Source organism: Chrysochloris asiatica, unplaced genomic scaffold (genome assembly GCF_000296735.1).
Source record: "Chrysochloris asiatica unplaced genomic scaffold, ChrAsi1.0 scaffold00116, whole genome shotgun sequence".
NCBI classification, from domain to species: Eukaryota; Metazoa; Chordata; class Mammalia; order Afrosoricida; family Chrysochloridae; genus Chrysochloris; species Chrysochloris asiatica.
The window spans coordinates 9,095,313-9,106,771 of NW_006408634.1; the positions used below are offsets into that span (position 1 = coordinate 9,095,313).

An 11,459-nucleotide genomic window follows, 5' to 3' on the forward strand; every position below is an offset into this window, starting at 1 on the left:
TATGCAGCACAAGTCTTATCAGCACTATTTCCCCGAAAGTCTGTGCTTTCTTTGTGCCTCTTTGTCACATTTGATCATTCTCACAAGAGTCATACGTTTTCATAATGCTGCTACACATGATGTGGCGCTATGGGTTAATGCACGGGATTGCAAAGTCAGTTTGAACCACAAGGTCAGCAGTTCAAGCTCACCAGTCACTCTTGGAAACCCAATAGAGGGTCGCTATGGGTCGCGACTGACTCGATGGCACTTAACAACAGTAATAACATTGCTGTACATTTCATAAATTATAGTAGAGTATAAACATAGCTTTCATATTTATGCCCTGGGAAACAAAAGTAATCGTGTGGCTCGTTTTAGCATGCCAGTCACTTTATTGCTGTGGTCCAGAACTTAACCTGCAATATTTCTGAGGTATGCTTGTGTGAGGCTAAGCCAAAAAGTATTGCTACAAATCACAGATAGAACCTTTTACTAAACAAAAATATCAAAATGTGCAGCTATTGATTCTTTTTTTAAAAAATGTTTTATTGTGAATTATGTGATAGTTTACATGGGAGAACATTAGCTTTACATTCATCCTATCGTATATCATTTCATTGCCATGGTTTACAATCCCCTTCATGCATCATCAATCAACCAAAGGGTTTACCCCGCAAGCCTGCCCTTCGGTCATCAGCACACAGCCCCTCTCCCTCTCTGGGTCTAGAGTCTCCAGCTGCTCCATCTCTCCATGTCATCATCTCTGCCTCCATCTCTGGCGTCACTGTTTCTCTGGGTAGGGTCCCACACTCTGCTCTTCTCCCTTGATGGTTCTAGGGACCTCTGCTCCTGGACTGCAAAGTCAACCACTCCCCTCCTTTTGCTACAAAGTGTCTACATTTACATTTCCAACCCTCACAGTCAGTCCTAATAACAATTATTCACTATTGTACCACAAGAGTCCTATCCCCATCTCCTTTCATGAGCCCCGCCCAGACAGATTGGATACTACTCAGTGGAGATTTAGGTTCCCTCTTGAAAGCTTGTAAGCCAGTCACTTCTTGCCTTTGTAGCCCCTCTCCCCGCATTTTGGGTAACCAGTGTCCAAGCTGCTTATCCCTGTCTGCCCTGTGTATCGAGGGAGTAGGAATGATCCTCACTGTAAAGATTTGTTTCCTCTTTTAAGCTGAAGCTATTGATTCTTGATATATCTTCCATGTAGATGCACACACTTCTGAAGGTGGTATTTCCATCTTTCTCATCTTTCGCCCAAGAATTCTACACTCTTTGATTTACATCATGTCAAAATGATAGCTTTGGCATTCTCGAGGGTCTTAAATTGTGTTCCTTTTAAGTTAGCTTTTGGAACAAAAAGAGGCCTAAAGGGACAAGATCAGGACTGTAGGGTAGATGGGATAAGGTTTCCCAATGTAATTCTCCTAGGACAATGTTTGCTACGCTTAAAGAATGAATAGGCGCATTGTCATGATGGGGGAAAAAAGTCCTTGGTGCAAAGTGGCCTTTACCTCACCAATAAAGCTTTCAAATTTTCTTAAAACTTCTTGTCATAAATCCCTATGATTTCCTCATGTCCTTCGATAAAATCTATCAATATAACTCCTTTGGGATTTCAAAGCCAGTTGCCATAACCTCCTAGTAAAACAGAAAACTTAGTAGGAATACTTCCTGACTTACCTTGTATTCCTTAAACAAGCTAAGTGACTAAGAGGGCTAGAGAAGGGGGAGAGAGACATCTGGCCTGTCTCTGCATTGGTCAGCCTGCCTCCCTGTCACCATGTGTCCTCTGCTGGCTGATATGCTGATGTTTCTTAAAGAGGAGGGGAGGACCCCTCGCATTGACACCTGGGAAGTGGCTGGCTGATAGTGTTGTTCTGAGTAATCAGGAGTTACAATGTTTCTTTATCAGTGTCCTTCCAGTTTCAGTGCATAGAACACACAAGTGTGTTCACTGATTCCCACTCACCTTATGCTTACCATTTTAGAGTATGGTAGCCAAAGGATTTCATTCCTACGTTGCCCTTTCATGTGAAACAAGCCACAGCGGGTCAAAAATAGATTCAGTCCTATCACAATAGATTTCATAAGCAACTCAGAGAATAAGGCATTCTTTGCAAAGCTGAACACACACATCCAAAACCCTCTGTATATGTCTCATTGCCAGACTGGGTCACAAGGCTGCCGCTGCAAGGGCTCTTGGGAAGGCAAGTGTTTAGCTGAGGACATGGTTACTCCTAGCTACAAAGAATTCTGGGAAAGTAAGTGTTTTTTTTTAATTATTTTTTTTTATCTAAGAGCATAGCTGTCTCTGGAGTTCTGGTGTGTTGCTGCATTTTAACACACAGGACTGCAGCTTCTGTTTGAATCACAAGTTTGGTGGTTCAAGCTCACCAGCTGCTCCTCAGAAACCCTATACAATATAGCTGTCTCTAGCTGCAAAAGGAATCTAGGGAAAATTAGTATCTTTACCTCGCCATGTGACTACTGTTAGCTGCCATGGATCGCAGGAAGTGAATATTTTTATCTGAGCGCATGACTAATGCTAGCTGCAAGGGCTTCTGAAAAAGGAATAGTTTTAGTTAGAATTTGCAAAGAATTCTGGAGAAGTGATTTTTCCCCCTAGAGACATGATTGTTGCTAGCTTCAAAGAATTCTTGAAAAGTGAATATTTTCATCTGGGAATATGGGTTTTGCTCTAGCTTCAAGGAGTTCTGGGAAAGTAGGTATTTTTTTTGAGGCCATGACTGTCTCCAGCTTCAAAGGATTCTGGGAAAGTGAGTATCTTTAGCTGGGCATATAGTTACTACTAGCCACAATGGGTCTGAAAAACTATTTTAACTGAGGATGTGACAATTACTAGCTGCAAGGGCTTTTGGGAAATGAATATTTTTAGATAGCAGTATGACCCTCCTTAGCTGCAAGGATTTCTGGGAAAGTGAATATTTTTAGTTGGGCATGTAGACTCTTAGCTGCAAGGAATTCTGGGGAAGTAATTTTTTTAAGGCTGGGCACACACACTCCTAGCTGCAAGTGATGCTGGGAGAGCAAATATTTTTAGGTTCAAACCTACCTTCAAAGGATTCTGGGAAAGCAATTATTTTTTTTATGGAACTCAGTATCTGGAAGTAAAAGCCAATGGGGGCTCTGTAGATGAGGAAGAAGGAGGCCTGGTTGTGCGCCCCAGCTGAGTCGTGTGCCCACAGGAGATGAGGAGGAGGAAGAGGATGGATCCCGGGAGGAGCGGCTGCCATCCTGCTTCGACTACGTGATGCACTTCCTGACAGTATTCTGGAAGGTGCTGTTTGCCTGCGTGCCCCCCACCGAGTACTGCCACGGCTGGGCTTGCTTTGGCGTCTGCATCCTGGTCATTGGCCTGCTCACCGCCCTTATCGGGGACCTGGCCTCCCACTTCGGCTGCACGGTCGGCCTCAAGGACTCTGTCAACGCCGTTGTCTTCGTGGCCCTGGGCACCTCCATCCCTGGTAATACCCTGGGGGCACTACTTGTTGGAGCAGAGTCTCAGAGGCACCAGGCAGGGGGCACTTGGGGCACTTTGTAAGCAAGGTTATGGAGCAGAAGAAAAAGATGGCTGGGAAATAAAGTGGTGACGCCATGCAGCCGTACAGTGGGTTCCACAAAAATATGGTGGCAAGAATAGAAAAGAGGCAACAGTATGTCTCAAATTCAATATGCATCCCCCTTCCTGAAAGAAACCAGGTGAATGTCCCACAGAACTAAGGCAGTGGGGAGTGGTGGATAAACAGACCATTTATCCTAAAGAATTGGCCATTGAAGAGATGGCAGACCCTAAAAATCGTTCCCAAGAAGCAGAATGTCAGTACCTACCCCCGAGAAACCAGATATAAGATTCCACAGGACCATATAATGGGGAATGACAACAAGCAGGCCAGTGAATCTCAAAGAACTCAAAGATGAAGCAGAATAGAAATCAGGCCGTGGAGGAGGGATGCCGTAGAACTAAGACAGCAATGTCACAGAAATCACAGCATAGGTCCATGGAAGCATAGTGACCAGGATCCCTGCCCTCCACAAACAAACCTGAGGTCCCTTAGAACTAAGGTGGCAGAAATTGGTGTTCTTGCAGGGGTGGGAGGGTGGGGCGAGACTAGCACACTTGCTTTTCATAAGTGTGTTGAGTAGATGATGGTACTAGAGACAGAAAACTAGAAAGCAAGCAATGACCTGAGGAGTCTCGGCCATGGTTTCCTGATGTCCACCCCTCCACACCAGAGACTTCGGTGGGCAAGATGTTTCCAGACAAGGGGAGGCATAGAGACCCGGGTGGAGAGAAAAGTGAAGAAAGGGGCTGCATGCAGATGAGGCCTGAGGATCCTGTTGTCAGCCAATGCCAGTGGAATCAATGGGCCCTTGGGAAAGCAGACAGTAGGGTCCATGGTAAGCAAGGAGTAAGCCCCACAGGAAGCAGGCAGTGAATGTAAAGTTGATAATCTTGTCTATAAACCTTCATTCAGTTAACAATAAAAAGTTTAAAGAAAACAGGCAGTGAATCCCATAGAATACTGACAAGTCCCGTGGAAAGCGAGTAACATACAAATCAGGCAGGAGGTCCCATAGAAAGCAGGCAGGGAATCCCAAAGAAAGTAGTGCGCCGTGGAGAAAAAGGCATCGTCAGTGTCCACAGTGGGTCTTATAAATAATAGGCATTGAATTGCATAGAAAGCAGGCAGCGAGTCCCATGGAAAGAAGACAATGTAGAAATCAGACAGCGAGTCCCAGCAGGTAGTAAGTCTAATAAAGGGTAGACAGTAATGCAGATAGAAAGCAGGGTACTGGTCCTGGGGCGCAAGTAGGCCCAGGGATAATGAGGAATTTTGGCTGATACGGAATCAAGCTTTAGGGTGGCACTGTTGGCCCAGAACTTCAGGAATAAAGGCGAGGCCCTCAGTTACTTGGGGTCTGGGCCACCTAGAAGGAATCCTGGTAGTGTTGTGTGTTAAGTTTTGGGCTGCTAACATCAAGTTCTGTCGTTCAAACCCACCAGCTGCTCTGCTGGAGAAAGCTGAGGCTGTCTACTCCTAACAAATTGTAGTCTCAGAATCCCCAAGGAGTAGTACAAAGTAGTACTACTTTGTCTTATAGGGTCGCTGAGAGTCGGAATCAACTGGAAGGCAGTGGGTTTAGGGTTTGGTTTGGGGCCCTGTAGGTAAGGGCCTAGGTGTTGGGTGTGATGGAAGAGAGGTGATGGGGCAGGGTGGATGTCATCCCCTGCGGGCAGGCCCACGCACGCGCGCTTCTCTGACAGACCCCATGTGTCCTTGCACCCCGCAGACACGTTCGCCAGCAAAGTGGCGGCTCTGCAGGACCAGTGCGCGGATGCATCTATCGGCAACGTGACGGGCTCCAACGCGGTGAACGTGTTCCTGGGCCTGGGCGTGGCCTGGTCGGTGGCAGCAGTGTACTGGGCAGTGCAGGGCCGCGCGTTCGAGGTGCGCACGGGCACGCTGGCCTTCTCCGTCACACTCTTCACCGTCTTCGCCTTCGTGGGCATAGCCGTGCTGCTGTACCGCCGCCGGCCGCACATCGGCGGCGAGCTGGGCGGGCCCCGAGGCCCCAAGCTCGCCACCACCGCGCTCTTTCTTGGCCTCTGGTTCCTGTACATCCTCTTCGCCAGCCTCGAGGCCTACTGCCACATCAGGGGCTTCTAGGAACCCCGGGCTCGGCCCCTCCCCGGAGATGCGCTCTCGGCACCAACTTTGAACCAGCTCCTTATTCCTTGGGAGAGCTGGCCTGCCTCCTGGACCCAGCCTCCTTCCTCCCCCAAAGACTTGGCGGCCTCTGCACCGAGATCCTGAGACCTCTTCTCCTGAGAGTCACTCTCCTCTCCCCCCAAAAATCAGCCTCTCCCTCGCCTGGGATCCTGGGATTTAAACTCTCTTAGATTTAACCTCTGTAGGATAAGCACTGAACTGCAAACCACACGGTTGGCAGTTCCAGCCCACAAGTTGTTCCGTGGGAGAAAGATGATACTTTCTGCTCCTTGAAACATTTACAGCCTGGGAAACCCTATACAAACAAATCTTTATGAGTCCTGCTCAACTAGCCGGCAGTTAACAACAGCATCCTTTTCCAGCCCTGGTGGTGTAGTGGGTTAAGTGCTGTGATGCTAACCATAAGCTCAAATCCACCAACTGCTCTTTGAGAGAAAGATGAGGCTGTGTACTCCCATTAGTCTAGGAAACCCTACAGAGCAGTTCTACTGGGTCCGAGAGGAGCCCTATGAATTACAATAACTCAACAGCAGTGGGTAGCCAACAGCGGCCCTGGTGGCACTGTAGGATAAGCGCTGGACTGCTGACCACAAGGCCAGTGGTTTAAACCCATCAGCCGCTCCACAGGAGAAAGATGAGGCTCTGCTCCTATAAAGATTTACAGTCTCAGAAACCCTATATAAGGTTGCTATGAGTTGGAACCGATGCCATGCGTTGGTTTTGGGGGGAGGGGGGGTTGGCAGTGAGTTTTTGACGCAATAGTTAAGTTTTTGACTGCTAATTGGCAGGTGGGTAAATTCCAACCTACCAGCCCCAGAAAGATGAGGCAGTAAAGATGACAGTTCTACTCTGCCCTTGTTAAGTGCTGTGGAGTCGATGGTTTCCAAGGGAGCAGTTGGTGGGTTTGAACTGCAGACCACTGTGAGTCGGAATCGACTCTAAGGCAGTGGGTTTGGGTTTGGTTTTATCCTTTTCAAGGAGCCCTTGTGGCCCAACTGTTAAAGCGCTTTATTACTGACAAGGTTGGCAGTTCAATGCACCCAGAGGCATCTCCAAAGAAAGACTTGGGCACGTGCTTCTGTAAAGATTGGAGCTAAGATTACCCTATGGAGCAGTTCTACTCTGTAACACATGGGGGCGCCATGAGCTGGAATGGACTCAACGGCAACTAACCACAGCAACAATCTCCCCTGGGTGGTGCCAACAGCACTCAGCCACTAACTGAGAGGTTGGTGATTCCAAGCCACCCAGAGGTGCCTCGGAATCTTAACTTCCAGATCACAGCCATTGACAAGCCCTGTGGCGTGCAGTTCTACTCTGACACACACGGGGGCGCCATGAGTCTAAGTTGACTCCACGGTAACTGGTTGGGGTTTTTTGGTCTATCCTCCCTGCCCCCACCATCCTGGCCTCCTCCTTAAGAGTCTCCCCAGTTCCTCTTTAGAGGTGACTGACTACCTCTGTAATTACTTCCTAGTCTAAATTTCCACTTCTGAACCCCTTCCACTCTGAGGTTTCCTCTGGTTAGTAACTATTCTTGTATCCTTTTCCCTGAGTGCCCTCTGACCTCAGAGCTTACCCCAGGCCGGTGCAGACCTCCACCCTTCCACCCCCACCCTAGCCCTCAGGGAGTTCCGTTAGGCCCCAGGAGGAATGAGCAGGTGGCCATGTGCACACCCCACCCCCCAGATCTCTCCACCCAGGCTCTGGGGCTTGGAGAAGGGAGGAGAGACGTGTGGGAATCCAAGACTTGGATGGAGAGGCAAAGTTTGAACCTGCAACATCTCACTTTGCAGAAGCCCCTGCTTTCCCTTCACTACCTCTGAGAGCCCAGCCATGCCTTGGAGGGAGGGGCCTGTGTGTATATAGTGTGTTTGGGGAAGGGGGGAAGAGGGAGGGTGCATGTCTTGGGGAAGGGGAATGACCGACTTTCCTTTACAGAGGGCAGTAGACTCCCACCCTTGAGAATCGCCTTTCGGCAGGAGGCCTGGAATCAAAGGGAGTTCAGCCATCTCCCCCTGACAATCTAGAAGGTTCATTTTGCCTTCAGTGCCAGCCAATCTGTGCAGGATCCTCGAAGAGGAGCCCTAGGGTCCCAGAGGACAAATGCTACAAGCCAGCAAATGCTGCCACATCTCTGCCTGGTGGGGGTGGGGCGGGGTGGGGGTGGGATGGGAGGGTGGGATTGGGACTAGGGGTCTGAGTGGGCATTTTTAACTTTGGAGGCTATCCATGCATTGGGAGGCCGTCTGCATTTTCTTATTGTTGATATGTCCTTATCAAAGGACACACTTGGGGGGTGAGGGTGCTGCCCCCCTTCTTGGGATTTAAGGCTGACCCTGACACCCCATCGCAACCTGCTTCCCACAGGTTGTTGGGTGTTCTTCTGTCCTGTTTGTGCATCTGCCCCAACATCCCAGACCCCTGTCCTTTTCTGCCCTGAGTTCATCCGCACCGGTCGCTGTCTCTTTGTGATTTCAGAAAAGTTGCCATAAAACTTTGAAATTCTGCCTGAAAAAGTCTTCTAGGGGGAAGTTGGGATTTAGAAGGAGGGGCCTAAAGAGGTTGCTGACTCAGTGAGATTTGGGCAACTGTGAAATAGGCCAGGTGGTCTGGGTGTTTACATGTTCTGGTCGTCTGCAGAACACACTAACATCCACTAGCCCACTAAAGGTCCACAGGAGCTCCCATTAGCCACGCCCCCACTGCATCCTCCAGGACCTTCTACTAGCCACGCCCCTATTCCCATCTCTAGTCTCCTTGATAAAGTCGTTCTGGGCGCACTTCCGGGGAGGATCGTAATTCAGCCTGAGTCAGCTGGGGTTGGTAAGGATTTCCTAAATAAAGCAAGTAAGTTTCTCACATTCCTGAAATAAGGAATGTATGGGAGTGTGTGCGCACATGCACGTACATGTGTGTATCTGAATAGAGGGTGCCGCAAAAGCGTGGAGATCGAAATAATGGCTTTGGGGGATTCCTGCAAAAATAAACGGAGCATGGGGTGCATGGGTGTAAAGAGTGGAGAGAAGTTACAGGCCCCAGTTACAAGAACCCTTCCCAGCTACTCTGTGGAACTTGGTATTTATCCTAAGAGCAAAGGGTAAATTTGGAAGTAATTTAAATGGGAGTGGAGAGGGTAGGCAGAGGATTGATAGGTCTGATTTTGAACCACAAAGTCGGTGGTTCAAGCTGCTCCTTGAAAACCCTACACAGGGTCACTATGGGTTGGAACTGACTCCACCGCTCTTGACAACAGCAACTAAACTGCAAGGTTAGCAGTTCAAACTCACCAGCCGCTTCTCAGGACCCTGTACGGGGTCACTGTGAGTCAGAATCAACTTGATGGCACTTAGCAACAGCAAGGGGCAGTGGTGACTTAGTGGTACAATTCACACTTTCCATGTAGGAGACCTGAGTTCTATTCCTGGCCAGTCACCTTATAGATATATAGTTATCACGTGTCCCTCAGTGGAGGTTTCCATGTTGCTGGTTTGCTGAACAGGTTTGCTGAACAGGAGTTCCCAGACTAAGATAGACCAGGAAGAAAGGCAGGGTGGTCTACTGAAAATCAGCCAAGGAGAACCCTAGGAATCACAATGGCTCAATCTGCAACGAACCTAGGGATGGAGCAAGATTGGGCAGCGTCTATTCCAATGTCTGTGGTTATCAGACAGTTAACAACAACAAAAGGTGGGTAGTATTGAGTAACGATCTTGGAAGGTGCAACACATTGGGGAGAGCAACAGAGAACAGTTACACCTGAGCAAAGAGATAAATACCAGACATTCAAGTGACCTGTAGCTGCCACGTGATGAGGACTGTGCGTCTCGCTGGAAGAGCATGGCCACCACCACCAACCCCACAAGCGAGAAGGGGACCTGGAGAAAGAACACCTCAACCTTACTCTTCTCCAGCCCCCAGTCTCCTCCTCCTCCTCCATTGGCTAAGCTCAACCAGAAACCAGAGACAAGGGATTCACTTAGTCCATGCTGGTCAATCTCTCAGGGAACAGAGTAGGAGGGAGAAGGATGGACTGTGTGGATCTGGGTGGTGACACATGCCCCCAATGCAGAGAGCACATCTGGGCATGGGGCAGGGTCTGGGGGGGTGCCAAGGTAGGAAGAATAGGTTTTCAGAAGATGCTAAATTCAGGTGGAGTGCTTGTAAAATGGAGTCCCTGGGTGGTGCAAATGGTTAATGTGCTCCACTGATAACTGAAAGGTTGGAGGCTCAAGTCTGCTCAGAGAGTGCGTTGGAAGAAAGACCTGGTGATCAGGGAAATCGGCCATTAAAAATCTTCTAGAGCATAGCTGTACTTTGACAAACTTGAGGCTGTCCTGAGTCAGAACTGACTTGACAACAACTGGTGGGCTTTTGGGATATCCTGAGGATGCAGTAAGGAGAGGACATGTCCAGGGGCTCGGGAGAGGGTCCTGGACTTGAGAGAAATTAATCTGCAATGAGGTGTCACCAACCCATGGGTGTGTCTGCTAGTCACAGCCCCCCTCCACCAGATGAGGCTTCCCAGGAAATGCGTAATGTTTAGAAGAGGGCTCTTGAAAACCACAAAACCAAAACCAGATCTGGATTGAGACTTGGAGACTAGTCCCTGAGATACTCTTCAAACTTTGAACTGAAATGAACTCCTGAAGTCACCTGGTAGTTAAACAACAGATTGAAGAAATGATGACTATCACCTGTAAGTACTATGCCCCTTTACAAGACCACGTAGATGACTTTAAAACCAAGATGAGAATGTAGGGGAGTAGAGAAAGTAGAACAACCAGAATGGAACTAGGTGAGACTGTTCACACATTATCACAGAGCAATTTATGGAAAAGTTTTCAAATGGAAACCTACACTGCTGTGTGAACATTCACCCAAAAGACAATATTATTTTTGTTAAAAGCGGGAACAAGAGGGAGATTTGAATAGAGTAGGAGATGTGACCATTGAAAATAAGAGGTTGGAGTGATACAAGGAAGGGGCCATGAGCTAAGGAATGCGGGCGACCTTAAGAAGTTAGGAGAATTCGAGGAAACAGATTCTCCCCTGAGCCTCCATAAAGAATGCAGTTCTGCCAACACCTTGATCTTTGACCTTCAGAACTGTAAGATAATAAAGCTGTGTTGTTTAAAGGCACAAAGCTTGTGATAATTCTGATTTCTCACACTTCTTCTGCTACATGTGGTATGGGCTGAGGCCACTCATGTAGATGTGTTCATTCTGAAGCTTGGCTGTGACTAGAATGTACAAGATTGCCTCGCTCAGGCACTGACAGTGGGTACTGGCTCTGGACTGGGGTACTTCAGTTCTCATTGACTGCTCTTCTTCCAGTAGGCTAGACTGGCTTCCTTACAATATGGCGGCTAGATTCCCATCAGGCCACAGATGATGCTACAAAGCCTCTGGCCACTCCCACAACAGTCTATTGGTAGAAGCTAGCCACAAGATTCAAGAAGAAGGGAAATAGATTACATCTTTATGGATGGAGCATGTACAGAGGGGCAGGGGAGAGATTTTGGGTAGCTGTTCCTGGTAGACTGAATTATTGTTACTAGATGCCATCTAGTTCTTTCAGACTCATGGTGACCCATGCGACAGAATAACCATGGGATTTCTAGATTGTAATCTTTATGGAAGCAGATCACCAGGTCTGTTGTATGTGTCCCTAAGGCTCAAAGGTATTCATGTTCTAATCTCCAGAAC

General features: G+C 48.3%; 1 protein-coding gene across 1 annotated transcript in view; it reads left to right on the forward strand.

Moving 5' to 3' along the window:
* The window catches only part of SLC8A2 (solute carrier family 8 (sodium/calcium exchanger), member 2), a 44,124-nt gene extending 38,437 nt beyond the window's left edge, over positions 1–5,687 (forward strand). The window contains exons 9-10 of the mRNA XM_006868234.1: positions 3,204–3,482; positions 5,311–5,687. Of these exons, the coding sequence (XP_006868296.1) occupies positions 3,204–3,482; positions 5,311–5,687 (656 nt within the window). The remainder of the gene's footprint in view (positions 1–3,203; positions 3,483–5,310) is intronic.
* The last annotated feature ends 5,772 nt before the right edge of the window (positions 5,688–11,459 follow it).